The sequence below is a fragment of the Echeneis naucrates genome, chromosome 16, assembly GCF_900963305.1.
Source record: "Echeneis naucrates chromosome 16, fEcheNa1.1, whole genome shotgun sequence".
Lineage (NCBI taxonomy): Eukaryota > Metazoa > Chordata > Actinopteri > Carangiformes > Echeneidae > Echeneis > Echeneis naucrates.
Window position 1 is genome coordinate 4455408 of NC_042526.1, and position 19190 is coordinate 4474597.

At 41.7% G+C, this 19190-nt stretch overlaps 1 protein-coding gene across 1 annotated transcript; it reads left to right on the top strand.

The window, feature by feature from the left end:
* Positions 1 to 563: 563 nt before the first annotated feature.
* On the top strand, positions 564 to 17948 carry lonp2 (lon peptidase 2, peroxisomal). Its single transcript, XM_029523360.1, has 17 exons — positions 564 to 1070; positions 2014 to 2149; positions 2511 to 2624; positions 4217 to 4348; positions 4568 to 4690; positions 5643 to 5806; positions 5922 to 6016; positions 7544 to 7662; positions 7774 to 7913; positions 9263 to 9404; positions 10792 to 10942; positions 11855 to 11981; positions 13209 to 13348; positions 14966 to 15051; positions 15564 to 15771; positions 16310 to 16500; positions 16572 to 17948. Exons 1-17 carry the CDS (start codon positions 838 to 840, stop codon positions 16800 to 16802), a joined length of 2532 nt encoding a protein of 843 aa, XP_029379220.1. The 5' UTR covers positions 564 to 837; the 3' UTR covers positions 16803 to 17948.
* The last annotated feature ends 1242 nt before the right edge of the window (positions 17949 to 19190 follow it).

Sequence of the window (19190 nt, forward strand, 5' to 3'; positions counted from 1 at the left end):
GTGGTTTTTACAGATTATGGAGGAGAATTGTTGGGTTCAGTTTTAGGTAATGCAACCCAGAAGTCAACCCAGCAAGCTAAATTATCAAAGGAGGCATATATGAATTTATTTTGTTATGTTTTCTGTGTACTGAAAGGATTACTGGATTTGTAGGGAACTCGGTCAGCACATTGGTCACGTTGTTTTGACACGCTGCAGAAACCATCCAGGATACTGGAGCCCATCCATGATGCTGTTTCTTGACTGAAACAGCTGGTTGTGTTTTATAGGCATTACTTCTGAGTGATACACAATCACTTGACTGAGGAACACTTGAATAGCTGAAGATGTGTGAGGTTGTGGTCTGAACAGGACAGTCTAAATTTAAAATATGCTTTCTTCAGTCAAACTCAGATCCTAAGTAGATATATAAACAGTCCAAAATCTTATTCTTAAGGTAAAATCTGGATTTTATTCACGGGATCAGTTTAACTGTTGTTGAATTAACTAAAATAAGCTGTTGGCCGTTTGTAGTGATTATGAGTTATTTTGTCCTTCGGGAGTTTCCGTAGCGGATCCAGGAAGTAAAAGCAGTGGAGACGAAAATGTCATTTAAGTTGGAACAGTTGCCAAAAACAGGCAAAAACAGCAGCCACGTTTCAAATCTTCTTAATTAACTATATTTTCGTGTCGTCAATGATCATTTTATTTTGAATTTACTACCCGGAAGTCGTGTGAACAGTTGGTGCGAGGACGTGTTTGTGAGTTTGTTTGTCTCTCCGACAAAAAAAAAAAAAAGCGTCCTAGCTGCTGAACAACAACAACAACAACAACAACAACAACAACGACAACAACACAATGGCCCCCGGCGGCGGAATCCTGATACCGACCCGGCTCCCACTGCTGCTGACCCACGAAGGCGTCCTCCTGCCGGGCTCCACCGTCCGGTTCACCGTCGGCTCGGCCAGGAACATGCAGCTGGTGAGCCAGCGGCTGCTGAAGGGGACCTCCCTGAAGAGCACCATCATCGGAGTCCTGCCCAACAGCAGAGACCCGGAGCACGACTCCGACGACCTGCCGGCCCTGCACGGGTAACACACACGTTGTGATAACAGCTGACTGTGGTGGGACTCCAACGTGGATATATGTTGGAATTTTTCATTTCCACAATGGTCAATGAGTTGTTGTTTGTTTTGTTTTTTTTATTATTTAAATCAGCCTTTCTATCTGTCCATAAGCATGACAGTGTTACTTTTATGAGACTCGTAGGTTTATTGGTGTTTTTGTTGTATTTGCAGTTAGTGGTGTGTGATTTGTTCGAGAAAAATCTACCCTGGACTTGTACTGCAGTCAAACAACCAACCATGTGCAGCGAATTGGACTTTAACCTTCAACCATTGTCTGCCAGACCACGTAGGAACTGTTTGTCTCTCTAGACTGTTGGTCTGGTAAATATTGAAATGTGGATATGTATTTACTTTATCTTAAAAAAAAAAAAAACATTGAAATGAAAAAGCATTAATATGTTTTACTTTCTTTTAGCAGATGTAGCTGCGCTGCAAATTTCTTACACGTCCCACTCAATTGATAATGAACATTGAAGTCACATTGAAGTTGGAATCTCTGTTGACTGAAGAAAATCCAGCCTGTCACCTTAGCTACTAAACTGTCAAGTGTATATGACGAAGTAACTGGGGAGGAAATAATCTACAAATAAAAGAACACAAAGTTATTCAGTTTACGGTCATTAAAAAATCTGAAAAAGCTGAAGATACTTCGTCATTTTTGCTTAAAGAATAACCAAATGATTATCAGATCACCAAAATAGTTGTTGATGCATGGTTTGTCAGATAATGGGATGATTTCTTTTGCTGCAATTGGCAATATTTGAGACTTAACTGGAAGTCTCTCTGCCTTTGAATGACCCCAAAGTGAAGGTGTTCTCAGTTCTGCCACAGTTTGTCATGGCTGTCTGCCTGAGTTATTTCCTATTAGCTGCCTTTCTCACTCACCGTCTGCTTTGTCTCTGTGTAGGATTGGTACAGCAGGGATAGCAGTGCAGGTGGTTGGCAGTAACTGGCCAAAGCCCCACTACACCCTCCTCATCAGTGGACTGTGTCGCTTCAGGGTGTCCAGTCTCCTGAAGGAGCGGCCCTTCGTCCTGGCAGAGGTAATGATAGGAGACACTGCTTTGTACAGAATTAAACCGTTCTCATGTGTCCGAGAATAATACCCGGCTCCAAAGCAAATCTATCTGTGAGCAAACAGACAGCTCACTCTATTTAGGATGCAAATAGCCAACGATGTTATGACCATGTCTATCTTAGAATATTTGTATTTATGGAATTTACAAATCTTTAATATTCTCATTTTGATGTTAGCTATCTTCTGCTTTTCCTGGATTTGTACATTACTGCTGTGAAATGTATTCAAAGGTTCCTCCCTGATATGAGAAACTTAGTAATAATAGTCATTTTTTATAGGTAGCTTTAGGAATTGCAAAAAAATATGTATATATATATATATTGCAGGTGGAACAGTTGGATAAATTGGAGCAGTACACAACTCCAGCAACAGAAGGCGTCAGTGCAGATGATGGAGAGCTGCGGGAGCTGTCCAAGAAGTTTTACCAGGCTTCCCTACAGGTTTGTGTGTGACTGAGACAGTTGGTGAGAAAAAAGCACCCAAAAAAAAAAAAAACTAAGAAAGTCCTTGTCTCCTGCTGAGCCAGCCAACAGAGCAATTTTTTCCTTTTCGTATTTCACCAATTTTTTTTATAGCTGCCAGTATAAATGATTGATATTTTCAACTTAATGTTGCTTTTGAGCAGCAGGACTCAAAGCTCTGCAGTGAGAAATTAGATTTTGTTTTGAATGTAACTGACACATGCAGCCTTCTGTAGGCATACAGAACTGCTGATAAAACAAATAGAGAAGGTCAGTATTTCGACCTACTGGACATCAATTAATATACCCGTTTATTTATATTCTCATGCTTCTATTACGGTCAACATTTGTTTTAGTTATTCTCTTTTGACATTTTAAACCACGAGGTGACCACATAGGGAAAGCAGAAGTTGTTTTCTCTCTAGTAGCATCACGGGACTTCATTGTCAGAACTTATAATATCTGGTTTGGTCCGACAGAATGTTCATGTGTTTTTCTTTCCTTGATCCCCGTGGAGTCTCGAACAAGAGCAACTCTTTGGGTGATGTGTTGAATTGAAAATGATATTGACTTGCCTAGGTACCTTTAACAATAAACCATTATATCGTTCTGTCACTGGAGCACATTCCCAGACACCACAGCTACACTCTCTCCTCTTAACCTCGTGATCCTTGATGTGTTTTCATTCTGATAACAGTGCGGCCTCTGGATTCATGTGTAACTGTTGAGATTCGTGCAAGGAATTTTGGTGGTGGCGCTTTTCAGCATGATATTTCAGTGTCAAGAAAAAGTCGAAATCCTCTGATCACAAAGTCTGAACTGATCTGCAAGTCACAGGCTACTGTTACGCTAACAATTTTGATCATCTGAGCCTTTAAACATTCACACTGCTGAGGGGAAAAAAGTAAGTGAACCCTTGAATTTAATGATTAATTGGTGGCAGTTACCCCACCCCCCAAAAAAAAACAAACAAACAAAGAAAAAAAAGGTCAGTAACTAGGAGGAATTTGAACTGAATCTTAGCTCATCTATGGCAGCTTGTATAGATTCTGAGGAAAAACAATGTAAACATTTCTCATGTCACTATCTTGTAGACTTCATTTGACATTCAGGGTTATTGTTTGTTAGGCTATTGTATCTTAATTAAATCCTGTAGGAAACAGTACCGTGCAGCTCAAAGCCCAAATCATGCTGTTATTTTTTCGGAGATAAGTAGCTGTCCTGCTGTGCTCATCACATCTGTTTTGGCCAACATTTGCTTCTTTTGTTTAGTTTATTTATTTATTTTTTTTTTTTAAAAAACAACATTTTGTCTCATCTTGTTTTGGGATTTTCAGAAAATTCTTTGTATTCTTTCCTGTTTTTTTTTTTTTTTTTTTTTTTTCTTTCCTGAAGTGGGTGATTGCCTGATGAACTCCTTTGTTCTGCCAAAAATTATAAGAAACAGGCACAAATCATGACAGACATTAACAGGGAGGTCTTCTGACAAAACCACTCTGCAATTGATTGGACTGAAAAGCCAGTTCAGTTTTCTTTGTAAATATAACCCCACTGTGTGTCTGCGTGTGCAGTTGTTGGGTATGCTGGACGTGTCCATTCCTGTCGTGGCCAAATTCAGGCGTCTGCTAGACAGTCTGCCCAGAGAAACGCTACCTGACGTGGTTGCCTCCATGATCCACACCTCAAACAAGGAGAAGCTGCAGGTGAAGTGTCTACAAAACAGCAACATGCCAAGTGCCAGAAGATTTAAAGAAGGAAGTTTAGAAACTTCAAGTTGAACAAGTTAAAATTACATTCAGTCTGTCTTGCATGGACCATGTATTCTTTACAAAGCTGCTGCCGAGAGCTTTAGAAAAAGACCTTTGTTTAGGGTTGTGATGAAAATGAAAGGTATGTCTTGTAACGTCTTGTGTGCGGTGAAGGTTCTAGATGCTGTGAGCTTGGAGGAGCGCTTCAAGAAAGCTCTGCCCATGTTGACCAGACAGATAGACGGACTGAAACTCCTACAGAAGACCAGGAAGACGAGTCCTGATAATGAAAAGAGGGTAAGAGAGAGTCTGCCTTTCTTCAAAAACACACACTGATCGGCTGTAACATTGAGACCACTGGCAGGTGACGAGAAGCTGACTGGTCACCTGGTTACCAGGACACCTGTCAATAGGTGGGATATTTTAGGCAGCAGGTTGGCATTCAGTCCTTGAAGTTAATGTGTTTGGAGTAGGAACAGGAAACAGGAGCAACTTGTAAGTGTATCGGTCCGTGACAGCTTTGCTATTGGATCAGAATGCATCCAAAACAGCAGCTCTGGTGAGATATTTCTGGTCTGCAGTGGAAAAACATTGTCCAAGGAAGGAAAACCATTGAACAGGATCGTGGGAAGCCAAGACTTGTTAATGGTTGTGTGAACATCAAAAGCCTGTGCGGCCTGTTCAGCCGAAGAGGTTGATTTTTAAATTATGCTGGTTGATATTTGAAAGGTGTCACAGTTTGTGTATGGGTAGGGTGTCCACCACCAAAACCTCCTACAATGTACGCATGAGCATCAGAAATGGAGAAAGGTGGTCTGGTCTGATAGACCATGTGAGGTGTGAGTCTCATACCTGGGGAAGACCTGGCCAGAACAATGTTCTGTTGTGAAACGTTCAGTCCTGCCAACGGGTCTCACCTCGACAAGTTCATGTAAAATCAGCCTGACCATCTAAAATGGTTTAGAGGGGGTTTTAGGAATACAACAAGGAGGTCCGATGTGGAATTCGCTGATCGACCTCCAAATTCCCCAGATCTCAATCCAGTCCAGCATATATGAGAAGTGCTGGACAAACATTGCACCACCTCGCAAAAATCCAATACTTAAAGTATCTGCGGCTAATGTCTTGGTGCTAGATACCACAGCTCACACTCAGAGGTCTAGTGAAGCCTGGGTGCTGGACAGCTGGTCGTAATGTTATGGCTAATTATTGTTAATTAGATAAGAACCTGAAACTCTTGACTTTATAGGTCTTATCGGTGCGTAAAGGTGGAGCGTTCCCAGGCCGGCAGTTCAATCTAGATGAGGAGGATGAAGATGAAGATGGAGACGACACCACAGTCCTTGAAAGAAAAGTTCGAGCTGCAAACATGCCTGAAGCTGCACTCAAAGTTTGCCTGAAAGAACTGAAGAGGTGAGTTTGTCTGTACCTGAAGTAGACCTAATGGGCTTTTTCTCCTCCGCTATTTTTGAAATACAAAAGAAAATGAATAAAAACCAACTTTTTCATTTTGTTCATCTGCATGCAGACTGAAGAAGTTGCCTCAGTCCATGCCGGAGTACGCCTTGACCAGGAACTACCTGGATCTGATGGTCGAGTTGCCGTGGAGTAAAAGCACCAAAGGTAAGAGAGATAACGATAGATAAATAGATCTAGATCGACAAAAACTTTATCTCGAGGGACATTTATCAGCAAAATACATATAAGCATGGCATGAAAAGAAATAAGGAAGCTGCAAGAAAGCCGTCTGTGAGAGGAAAAAAGGATGATTAAAACGAGCCCAACAACATAAAATCAGGAATTTATTCCTGTCGGTAAGAGTCTGTCAAATGGAGCTGAAGTGTTTGTCGAAGATCTCTAATTCACTGAGGCTGCTTCTTCTCACTGCAGATGACACACAGATAAAGATCTAAGAGATGCTGAGCTCTAATAGAGAGAAATGCTTAACACATGGTAACACATGGCTTAACTACATTTTTGCTTTGATTTGTATCTGCTGGATGTCTGTTTTTCCAGAGACTGAAGAAGTTGATCACAACAGATGTAGATGTATTTAAGATGATTTAGGCATCGGCCGATGTCGGGAGATATTGAGCCGATTAATTGACAGGCACATCTGCGGGCAGCCCCGTGTTTTTGAAAATTAAAAGTTCAACTGGCTGCTGGCTTGAGTAGTTCTTGTGATACGAGTAAATAATTTTTTGTGATCACTTTTTATGTGTCCGTCAACAAGCAAACAAAAAAAACGTGATTCCGGACAGTTTTTGGGAGGTGATTGAAATGTTTTGAGCCCTGTACTACGACTCCTATTAGGTTTAACTGCACCACACTATGCTTTAGTTTGAGTGTAGTCTGAAGTTGAGAAATGGTGTTATTGTGTTAAAGTGTTAAATTAGCTGACCCCAGTTTCTAAATATCTGCATCGGCCATAGAAAGTATTTATTTAGTATTTAGACATGCAGAGCTATGAGGAGAGTGAATACTGATATCATTAGTTTGCCGACACACAGCTCTAAATATTCCTGAATCTCTCTTTGTGCCTGCTGGATTTGTGAGCAGCATGTGAGCAGGAATACTTTTTGAGTTGGATAAAATGTGTTCAGAAGTTGGGGCCGCGCTTTATGACAGACATGAAACCACTTACTTTAAATCCAACTGTCTCTGATTTCTTGGCAAACTGTTTTGTTTTTTATGAAAGTAATTTCAGCCAAACACAGCAGTTACTGTAAATCTTACATCTTGGATCACTCACATCTCAACCCAGAATCCATAGTGATCACGTTACCCGCAGAAAGAATACTTTAATACGTGGTGGCCGTCCACAAGATCACCAAATCTCTCTGCCAACAAACAAACGTGCACGGCCACAGATTTTCTTGATCTTTCCTGTCTCTGCTGACCACAGACTGATCCCATTCTATGTAACCACATTTTAGTGGAGACTTCTACACTTCAGGACATGTTTCATTCAGTTTCAGGATCAGTTTACTGCCAAAACATTGCTTGCCAAGTTTCTGAAGCCGCTTCTTTTCTACTCTTCACTCTGTTCGCTCGCTGTTTGTGTTCATCAGTCCTCATTAAGTTTCATGTTTTCTTTCTTTCTTTCTCTGAACTGTCCATCTCATCCACATTCACCCCGCACGCGCCCAGACTGCCTGGACATCAGAGCTGCCCGTACGCTGCTGGACAACGATCACTACGCCATGGACAAGCTGAAGAGACGTGTGCTGGAGTACCTGGCTGTCAGACAACTGAAGACTTCACTCAAGGTACCTCTCAAAGATCACACGTGGATAAGCGTACAAAGATAAAGACCACGACCTGTATCAGGCAGTTTCTTTACTGACTGTTGTATTTATCTGCTTGCTGTCCCCCGTCAGGGCCCCATTCTGTGCTTTGTGGGGCCCCCAGGAGTGGGAAAGACCAGTGTGGGACGTTCCATCGCCCGGACTCTGGGCAGAGAGTTTCACCGCATCGCTTTAGGAGGCGTCTGTGACCAGTCTGACATCCGAGGACACAGGTTTTGTTGTTTTTGGTGATCAATATTCACGGTCAGAACGTCCGCACAAAACAGGGTTTTGGTTTTGTGACTCTAACGTCATGATGGGCATCTCTTGAATTTGGCAAGTCTCTGCCAAACATGTTCTGTTTCGATCAACACTGCACCAGCTTACCACAGCGCAGCAGTAGAATTCATTACAAACGAGAACAAATCGATTGGGGTTTCCTAATTCACACACCTTTTGAACCATAAATATCCCGACCAATAGTTTGAATTTGTTGTTTTGTGTATATTTATTTGAAAATCATTTTGCATTCATTTATTTCCAGTTGATTTATTTTTTAGCATTTAGATACATTTATAGTTGGCTCTTCTAATTTTACCCATCTTCATGAAGAATTTCACTCTCTATTTTGTCAATATATTTACATCTAAATCTCAACAAAAATATAATTACATAATTACAATTACGGTTACAATTTGATTTATATTATATTTGATTATTGAAGTCAATCAATAGGATACTATGTTTATTTATTTTTTAAACAAAAGTTTTCAGAATACTTCCTTATTATTTTAGGTATTTTAGGTTTTAAGCATTCCTTTTATCTACATTAAGCGTCTTGAGTCTTTATCCACCTGCACTGCTGATGCCCTGCGGCTGTTTTTTTGGGTTTGTTGGCCAGCTGCTTAGTTACTGATGTAATGGATTTGATTTGTGTGTTTGTACTCCTCTCAGATTGCATGACGGATCTTAGTATTTTAAAGGAAAGCTAAACAGAGCTGAAACGCTTTTTCTCAGTCAGATGAGAAACATGTGCCTGACACACCAACAGCAGGAGAGTGAGGGATAAAGATGAAAGTTCCTTAACGGTCAATTTTTTTTTTTTTTTACAAGTTAGTCAACTTTTGTTGAAAAATACACACCTGCCGTAGTTTCGTTCAGTTTACAATTTTGTGGTTCTGCATTTCGGATTTACTGCGTGCCTTCTATTTTATTTCTTTGACCTTCAGAATCTGCACATTTTAATGTCTGGAAACACTTGAGGCTTTCTTGCATCCGGTAATTTGTAGCAGAGAAAAAAACAGACCTCTTATGTGAAATCCAGAAAACTTCGATTCTCATTCTGATTGTTTTATCAAGTTCCCTTCGCATATGTAGCACAGAATAGATTCCTTGTCACCTGCTAACTAGCTTTGATTTAGCCAACGGTTGCCTTGGTAGGTCGTGCTCCAGCTGGAGATAATCCATCCTTCTTTTCCTCTTTATTGTCATCAGTACATTTAAGCCCTTTGACAGCTTTGTTGGTTTGATATTATTTTCCCCTTTGCACTGTAAACCAGCAGTTTTTCTACCGTCCCTGCAGGCGTACATATGTAGGGAGCATGCCTGGCCGAATCATCAACGGTCTGAAGACGGTGGGTGTAAATAATCCTGTCTTCCTCTTGGACGAGGTGGACAAACTGGGAAAGAGCCTGCAAGGAGACCCTGCAGCTGCACTGTTGGAGGTCAGTCTGTTTCTTCCTCTCAGATTATCTGTTTTTGAAGCCCAGATGTCTTCATCTCATGTTCACAGTCCCAAAGCAACGCCCTAAGTAGTTCATGTTACCCTTTGTCAGAATGGCCAATGAGCATGTATCCTGCTTCCTTCCTTTAATAATCTCTGGAGAAGATTATGGTGCCATTTTTTTCTCTAGTGATATTTTCATCACTTTCCTTAACTTGTGTAATATTTTGACAGCTAAATTAGTTTCTAAGAGAATGTCAGAACTTCAAGACACATTAATGGTGTTGACAGGGGTCGACAACCTTCAGCACTGAAACAGCCACTTTGTTGTGATTGCCATTTAATAAAATCCACCTGGAGCCACAAATCACACTCTGCATACATAGTTTCACTACACTCATGCCTTGTATAGAAGAGCTGTAGTTTGTTGCATTTATGACATTTAAGAACTACATTCTATTTTCCTCAACTTTTCTTTTCCTGTCGCCAACAGGTGACGCAAACAAGGTGTGATGCTCATTCTGATCGGCAATATATAAAAACACCTTTTATTTCAATGTTACAAGATCACCTAAATCTCCAGAATCATGACTGTTGGGCTGAAAAAAAAAAGCTAAATAGAATCAAATTTATTGAAATCAAATAGCACCCCCATGACCTAGAAACAGATAAGTGTTTGAAGATGAATGAATGAATAAACAGCTATTATTTACTGGCATTATTTTCTCAAAGTCACAGAGAGCCACGGCAGAGGGATGAAAGAGCTGCATGTGGCCCCGGAGCTGTGGGCTGCTGACCCCTGACCTATGAGTTTATTGAACTGGTGCAGATTCATTTGATGGTCTGGATCACACAGACATGAAAGGTTATTTGGCTTTGGCAGAAGTATATGCTCCTCTGAGTTCCCTCCTCGCTGTTTATTTGCCTCTTCATCCATCCATCTTCATCTGCTTATCCAATGTCAGAATTGGGGGGGGTAGCAACTTTAGCAAGGAGCTCACTCTGACTGGGGGATCCCGAGGCGCTCCCAGGCCAGAGATATCATCTCCCCACCTGGTCCTGGGTGGTTCTCCCACCCGGCCTGAGGCCTTTCTGAGTGGAGTTTCCATGTCCTCCCCGTGTCTGTGTGGTTTCCTCCCACCGTCCAAAGACATCATGTTTAGGTTAACTGGTGACTCTAAGTTGTCTGTTGGTCTGAGTGTGAGTGGCTGTGGGTCTCTGTCTGTCTCTGTGTGTTGGCCCTGTGATGGATTGGTGACCTGTCCATGGTGACCCCGCCCCTCACCCAGAGTGAGCTGGGATTGGCTGCAGCAACCCCCACGACCCAGAAACAGATAAGCGGTTGAAGGTGAATGAATAAACCAAACACTGTCCACATCTTCCCTCAGGTCCTGGACCCAGAGCAGAACCACAGCTTCACAGACCATTACCTCAATGTGGCCTTTGACCTCTCCCAAGTTCTCTTCATCGCCACAGCAAACACCACAGCCACCATCCCCCCGGCGCTGCTGGACAGGATGGAGGTTCTGCAGGTACCAGGTGAGTCCGGAGCAGATTCATCTCACGTGCTGCCAGGGTGACAGAGCTAATCTCCACAGCGTGATTGAATTTACTGCAGCGCAGTCAAAGAGCAGATGTAACGGCGCCATCTCCCACTGTGGCTCCACTCTCACACAGTGTGTGACTGTGCATACGATTTTTCAAAATTTACTAGTTTCCGACACTGTGATAGATAAATGATTGTCCTAAATAACGTACGAAAATAGAGAAGCTAAATGTAGAAAGAGGAATTAGTTTGAAAAGTTTTTTTTTTTTTTTTTACAGTTTATTACTTTCTTTTTAAATCATTTTTGCAATGTATTTTCTGGTCATTTGGCTTGATATTAACAAATGTATTTTTCTTTTGTTACACATGTATTTATTAACTGATGATGAGGTATTTAGCTATTAAATATAAACATACAATTATTTACTGCCAGTTTATGTGTTTCCCTCCTCCTTGCTGGTCTTTTATTATTCATTCATGTGCTTGTCATGTTCTTGTCAGTTGCGGTTAGTGTTGCACTGTATTACACAAACATTTTTAAGATGCTGATTTGGGCTGTTTCTTCGGGCTGACTAACTTCTGAAAGTTCGGTTCTTAGAGAAAATAATTTAGTTTAACAGGTAGTTACATTTAAAGGATTTGTTTAGTGAAATAAATATTTTTTTTTTTTTTTTTTTTTATGTTTCAATGTAAATACTTTTAAATTGAAATTCCTCTGCGTGATCCTGGTGCCTCCAGTCTGCAGACGTCTAAGACAACATTCCTGACAGGACGTCAGGAGGAATTGCAGTTTTGACGATCCAAGTAGCAGAGGAAGGTTATTGAAAAGATGCCTAGCTTGAAATCAGCTGCGTGAACTTAGCATTTTCTTTATTTGTTTGAATTTTTCTTTTGTATTATTCAAGGCTACACCCAGGAGGAAAAGGTGGAGATCGCTCATCGCCATTTGATCCCAAACCAGCTGGAGCAACACGGATTAACACCTCAACAGCTGCTTATACCGCAGGACACCACACAGGATATAATCAGCAGGTACACACACAAACGCATGCATGTAAACAACCACATCCATGACGCAAATAACCAAAATCTAACAGTCTGACACATCTGCTCTCTAAAGAAAAAACAAAACAGTCCTCAGATTGATATCTGAGGAATGTATACTACATTCTCTTTGGATCCTGTGGAGTTTGAACCCACTGAGAGATCTGCAGAGTCAAACACTCGGCCACCAGCTAAAACATCCCATCTAACCTGGGATTTCGCCTCTGATCATCAGTGTGTGTCATTAAGTTGTCAAGTGGTTCAGTGGACATTTGTCTTGGATGTTTGCCCCTGCGTGAGGGTGACCTTCTGATTAAGGAAAGCATCCCTCAGCCACATGCCTGTGAGAGTCTGGTTTTGTCAGTTAATCAGCAGCAGCAGCATTGTGACCTTAGTTGTAATGCAGTCCACTAAACCGCCTGATTAAAAGCGTGTGGCACGTTTAAAAAATTAAAAGTTGTCTGGTGTGTTGAGTCCTGCAGAGTTTCTCTCCACCGCTTGCCGCACTCCAATCTGGTTACTATAGAAACAGCCTAAAGAGCTTCGGTGTGATCGTTTACATGCCTTTAAAAAAAACGTATAAAGCACAAAGAGCAGAAAATCCAGGGATCAGGATTCAGCGGGAATATCTGAGTCTGATTTGTAATTTCTGTCTTTTTTCACATTGCACCGCCGGCCCAGAGCCTGATGAGTTATTAGTCCCATGAGAACCAAGTGTTTTAACGTTTATTCATTTATTTTCAATCACATCCCCAACTTCGTTTCATACATGTGACTGTAAAAAGTAGCGATTTAATGGGTTAAAAATGTGTGAACTGTTATTCATCTATAAATTCTTTCTTTTTTCTTTTTCAATAACATTCATGAGCAGATAGATGGTGAAACATTTGTCATTGCTATAAAACGTTGACCAGCAGAGGACTCCATTCAGCACTGAGGTGAAAAGCTTCAGTGATTACCTATCAAGCTGCCCAATGAGCCACAAAGACAACTGAAACCTGATCCAAACATTGCAGTTTTATTTATTTAAACTGGAACCTGCAGCTCCGGAAATATGCAAAGCATGAAAGTGTTTGTTTTTTTTTTTTTTGTTTGTTTGTTTTTTTGTTTTTTGTTGTTGTAGAGTAGTAGTAGTAGTAAAAAGCTTGTCTCCATAATAATATTAATAATATCCATAATATTAACCATCTGTTGTTTGTGTGTTGGTGCACCAAGGCACACCAGGGAGGCAGGAGTGCGTTCCCTAGAAAGGAAGATCGGGGCAGTGTGCAGAGCTGTGGCTGTGAAAGTGGCTGAAGGTCATCCATCCATTAAGACAGACACTTTGATCCCAGCGGGCCCCGTGGAGCCGGAAGGTGGGAGCCAGAACACTTTGTTTTCTTTCTGACTCTCCACAGAGGAGGGTTACATTTTTTGCTGCTTCTCAGCAAGAAATGAAACACCAGTTAGAAAACCCAGTGTGATCACAAGAAGGGTTAAACTTTTTGGCTTTGAAAAGTCGCCCCTTTAAATCTAGTAAATTAACATGAGCAGGAAACCCTCTTCATCACCCTTCTTCAAATGGATTCAGACTAAAAGCTCAGAATTATTAACTCACCAAAATAAATACACGTTAAATTATAGGTTTCCAAATGTTGGCTGTCAGCTCTGATAGAACTGGTCTGGACTGTATCTTTTATAGTATGACTTACAGAGACCCAGTAAATTTAAACATGAAAGAGCATTTTATGACATCGGCTGAGGAAGTAGATGGGTTTCACTGCAGGACCAGGCTGAGTGCAGGCGCCCATCTGGGCTGACCTGCTGAGGCGGATTGAGAGACAAGGACAGACAGAATCCAAAAGAATACCACTTCCACTTACAGATGTGATCTGATGATAATTATGAGAGCAGCAGGGGGAAAGAGAAATATATTTAAAGAGTGATAAAGTCAGTTGGACGTATAAAACATGTAAACCGATTTAATAGGACTGATGCCGCCTGCTGTTCATTGAATAATAACAGGTTAGAGCCTGAAGGTACGTCGAGCATCCATGAAACTGTACTACTCAGTAATCTGAAGGCAGAACAATTCTGACATGCTGTTGTTTGACATTGTCCTCTTCGAGTGGACCGTTTGTGTAATGAAGTCAAGTGATACCATTTGAAACACCCTTACAAGGGCAACTTGAAGTCCCTCGGCGGCTGAGAAATGAGCTGGATAATGTGCAGCCATCTGGACCTTTTTAGAAAAATAAGCTGTGTTGGCTCTCGTGTCAGTGTTTCTGGTTGGAGAACAGTGCACCGTACGCTCAGCCCTGCTCAGAAAAGTTTTGGATTCGATTGTTTTCTCTGGAGATTCAAATGGACCTCCAGGTGATTCTGGAAAATAGTGCAGAGGAAACTGAAGCAGATGTGAAGGCTATTGCTAGAGTGAAAGAGGAGACCAAAATAAAAAGAAAAGGGAGAGACAGGGGTTTAACCAGAGGGTCTCTGTAAAAAGCCCGCCGTGTTGCCAGGTAACGGACATCAACGGCACGGAGCACAAACATTAGTACGTTCACAAACAATGTTTGTCCTTCACCATGAATTTTGCATTCGGCCTTCGGGGTGTGGTGTGTTTACTCCTGTGGACTGTTTGCGTGTCTATCTGCCTCCACGTTTGGTTTAATGTGTCTTTAGATAACGCTGACACGCTCACACCTGTGGAGGCGAACCGCTGATGAGCCTCAGCGTTGGCTGTTGTGATCTGCCTCTCTCTCTCTCTCTCTCTCTCCCTCGCTCACTCCCTCAGGCCTGCTTTCTTCTTTTTCATCACAAAGCCTGTGTGATGCAGTGAATTTGTAATGTGATAATTCATCCAGAAAAAAGGTTGCAAAAGAGAAACATCCCTGCTGTCTTTTAGTGTCTGACTCAGTCCTTCTGTGAGTTAAAGATGTTAATAAATATGATTTTGCCTGTGTGTGTCTGTGTGTGTCTGCTTGTGTGTTTAGATAAGGTGATTCCCCCGGAGATGCCCATTGTGATCGACCACATCGCTCTGAAAGACATCCTGGGACCTCCACTGTTTGAAATGGAGGTAAACTTGCATCGAGAGGTCGAGCAGCATCTTCATAACGCAGAATGAACAGCGTCTGATAGAAGCTGGAGCTGAACTTGATTGACTGTTTTCATAGTTTTTTCGTGACGGACGCAGATTTTTGGACCAGTACGTCACAGCTTAAAAATTTAAAGGCTGCATGTGAAGTCCGCTCAAAGCTTGAGGCCAACTGCAGTTCATAAATACATTTTAGTTAAAAGCACCTCCTCAGAGGTCCTAATATCAAAAAAGTGAAATATGATTGAGTTTGTCTCCCGATGGGATTTTGCTTTTTCTGATCGCTCCCTTTCCTCTTTTCCCTTTGTTGTTCCTCTCATACGTGTCTCTCGTCTCCTTCATGCATTTTTCCCCCTCCAGGTTGGCCATATGTTTCACATTCATCCCCGCATCTTCCAAGATCACAAAGCATCCTTTAAGGCTTTCCACCTCCTTATTATTCTGTAAATACTGATTTACAGATGTTTTTTCTGTGTATGTGTGTGTGACGGAAGGTGTCCGAGCGGTTCACCCTGCCCGGTGTAGCCTTGGGGCTGGCGTGGACGCCGCTTGGCGGGGAGATAATGTTCGTGGAGGCCAGTCGAATGGAGGGAGAAGGTCAGCTCACTCTGACTGGTCAACTGGGAGATGTTATGAAAGAATCCGCCCATCTGGCCATCAGCTGGCTCCGAGCAAACGCCAAGACCTACCAGCTCACCAACAGTGAGTTCACGTGCACATGCCTTCATGTACATCCTGACACTGATTAATGCACCAGTCGTCTGTAAGCCGCCTACAGCTCGTCTCCTTACAGGCAGGAGAAAGCGTGACCACATCACTCCCGTCATGGCTTCTCTCCGCTTTCGTAAAGATTTGAAACTTTTAATAGATTTTAAAACCCAAAATGGACTAGCCCCTTGGTATATCTCTGAGCTTCTCCATCACACCTGAGCCAACCAGGTGGTGCCAAAAACAAGTCTAAAGTCTAGACGGGGCCTCCGCGTTGTATCCTCCCCGACCCATCCAGGCTGAGCGCTTACTATGTTTGTTGTAATGCTCTGTATGTCTGTATGTTCTTTTCTTGGATCTATTCATGTTTTTTTTGTTTGTTTGTTTGTTTGTTTGTTTGTTTGTAACCTTTGTACAGCACTTTGGTCGACTGCTGTTGTTTTAAATGTGCTTTATGAGTAAATGTGACCTCGACCTAAAACTGCTGAAAAGGCAGCTGAACACCCTACTCTGTTCGTCTGTGTTTGGACAGTGGTGGGAGCTCCAGATCCTTTAGAAGGGACAGACATCCACCTCCATTTCCCCGCCGGAGCGGTCACCAAGGATGGGCCCTCTGCAGGCATTACGATAGTAGCCTGCCTAGCCTCGCTGTTTAGCGGCCGACTGGTCAGATCGGACGTTGCCATGACGGGAGAGATCACCTTAAGAGGACTGGTGCTGCCGGTGAGTCCGCATAACCAGGTGTACATCCACAGCGTGTGGTTCAAACTACAGAGTTGGTTTGTCCTCCTCAGGTGGGCGGGATCAAGGACAAAGTCCTGGCGGCCTACAGGGCGGGAGTGAAGTGTGTCATCCTGCCCAAACGCAACGAGAAGGACCTGGAGGAGCTTCCAGCCAACATCCGGGCCAACCTTGACTTTGTCACCGCAGGAAACCTGGATGAAGTGCTGAACGCCGCCTTCGACGGAGGCTTTCAGAGGACAGCTGGCCCACCTGCAGCCCCTCAGCTAACCAGTAAACTGTAACACTGTGGCTGTAAAATCAGTGGCAGGAGGAAACTGTAAGTAATTCTGACTTTAAAGGATAATTGACCCTTTTAAGGCTGTTAACGGGGAGATTCATATAAACTAAATGATTAAAGTGTAAATGTACAAGGAGAGTGGACATATAAAGTTACAGCTCATTTCCTCATGAATCTTCACATGTACGTCAGCTTCATGTCGTGGTAGCAGCTACTGTTTTTACTGTCGGTTTACAGGAAGTTTATTAATGCCGAGACAGAAAGTAGAAAGCAGCACAGAGTGTTAAAATAGCTAATGGAACTAATGGAGAAATGGTTTGAATGTGATGTGGATGTTTCAGATTAGTTAGATTATCTGAGGAGCTAAACGCAATCGGCCACAGTTTGATCAGTTATAGGTTGATGTTGAAGTAAATATAAGAGAGTTGTAAATGATAAAATATGTAAATTTCTTCTATAACACAAATGAAAAATGTTGAATATAATTATTACTGCTACTTTTCGGCCTGAATGCAGGGGGGAGGTTAATTCACTTTAAATTCCATTTTAGTGACTGACCTAATTTTATATTTACGATTAATACACGGTGTTCATCATTTCGCAGGCCAATAATTTTGGCAATTCTTGTTGAAATAACCTCAAATTTTCACAGAATGTGTAGAAACAGAGAAGTCATTTTGCGTCTTGGAACATGCTTGTACACAGTCACCCAAGACTGAAGCGTGCCTTCATTGCAAATTTGTCAAAACTGCAGTTGGTGAAGTTTCTCTTTGGGAGTGAACGGCATGGCTCAACCTTAAAACAGAACAAAAATAACACATTAAATATAAAATCTGTTTCGATATAATTGCCAAAATTATTGGCCTGTGAAATGACACCCTGTATATACCTAGCTTCATTTGTCAGACAGTAATTCTGTATTTTGTCTCATGATTGTTGACTTCATTTTACATCATATTATGTCTGCAGTATACTGTGTAGATAAACAATGTGACTGGAAGCTGAAGCTTTGATGAAAGGCAGGACTGAATTTCCTGTTATTAATGACTGATAGAGAAAACTTTGAAATGCAAAGCAGCGATTTCATACTAAACAAATGCACTTGTGTCCTGTTTGGCTTAAAAATTAGCTGAATTAAAGAATCTCAAAATCTTGACAAAGAGTTGTTTTTATATATTCTTTTAGGTGTCCTTGTTCCTTTAATTTGGGGCCTGACTCACATTTTTTTTTGTTTGGGTTATTTCTCTGCACTATAATGTGAAACATCAGCATGCAGTCTTTAACCAGCCAAGACAAGATAAATTAGGCAGAGCAGAAAATTTCACACAGATATCACAGCTTCAGAAAAGACAAACACACTTTGAGCAGAGGGACGACGGAAGTATATTGTGTTCCACCTAAATATGCAAACATCAGCATTTGGAGCACAACACACAGATGTCTGACCCATCTGGATTAAAAAAATATGCTGCCGTTTCAGGTGAGGATGCGTAGTGTGTGTGAGTGTGAGAGAGAGAGAGATGAAGATCTTCAAAAACTTTTCACAGCAACGACTGTCAACTGATCCAAAGCACGAAGACCTTCGGTCTGCTACTCTGATTTCTGATTTCAGAAAGCCTTTTAATTCTGCCGAGCATAACAATGAAAAGAAAGGCTTGCTCCATGTTGGGGACAGACCAGGATGCAGTTCCTGGATCGCTGTCTGTGCTAACCTGTGCATTTATCCGGTAAACAGGCTGCACTCAGCTCACAGAGACCTCAATGAAGCAGAATGACAGCAGCACTTCTCCTCAGCTGGTTAAAAATAGACCCCTGATGACCACATTGTTATTAAAACTAACAGCACAACATTGTACATTTAGTCTATTACTTGTATTTGAACAGTTCAAATTACCCCTTTTTAAGGAATTTGTTAGCGGACCAAACTGCAGAAATTATTTTAGAAATTTGCAATCAATTATTAACATAGTAAAGTCTGAAAGTCTTTGTTTAAACCACAGCCTTAAAAATCACAGTATCAAAATAAAATGAAAAACGTTCCAGCAGCACGAGTGGTCAAGTGGTTAGGGTGCATACCATGTAACTGGAGCGTCTTGGGTTTGAATCCGGCCTTTTGCTGCAGGTCTCTGTTTCCTGTTGGTCTCTCTGCTGTTTCAGATAAAGAAAAAAATGCATAAAAAAGAAATGACATGATCTTTCAGAATAAGATAATAAATCATTTGTATATTTAAGGCAAATACTGCAGCTGATAATGTAACTTATAAATAAGGAGATCTGAGCTGAGTTTGTAATAAACACTTTAACCTCCAGGGGCTGCTGTGTACTCTGAAAGGACCGACCACAGTCTCTGCACTTCACCAGTATCACATCGCTCCCTCTTGGTCTTGATGTA

Coding starts and splice junctions, on each gene's coding strand:
- lonp2 (XM_029523360.1), top strand. CDS start 838: ATGGCCCCCGGCGGCGGAATCCTGATACCGACCCGGCTCCCACTGCTG. Junction 2,150..2,510: donor GGCCCTTCGTCCTGGCAGAG/GTAATGATAGGA, acceptor TATATATTGCAG/GTGGAACAGTTGGATAAATT. Junction 4,349..4,567: donor CAAACAAGGAGAAGCTGCAG/GTGAAGTGTCTA, acceptor TGTGCGGTGAAG/GTTCTAGATGCTGTGAGCTT.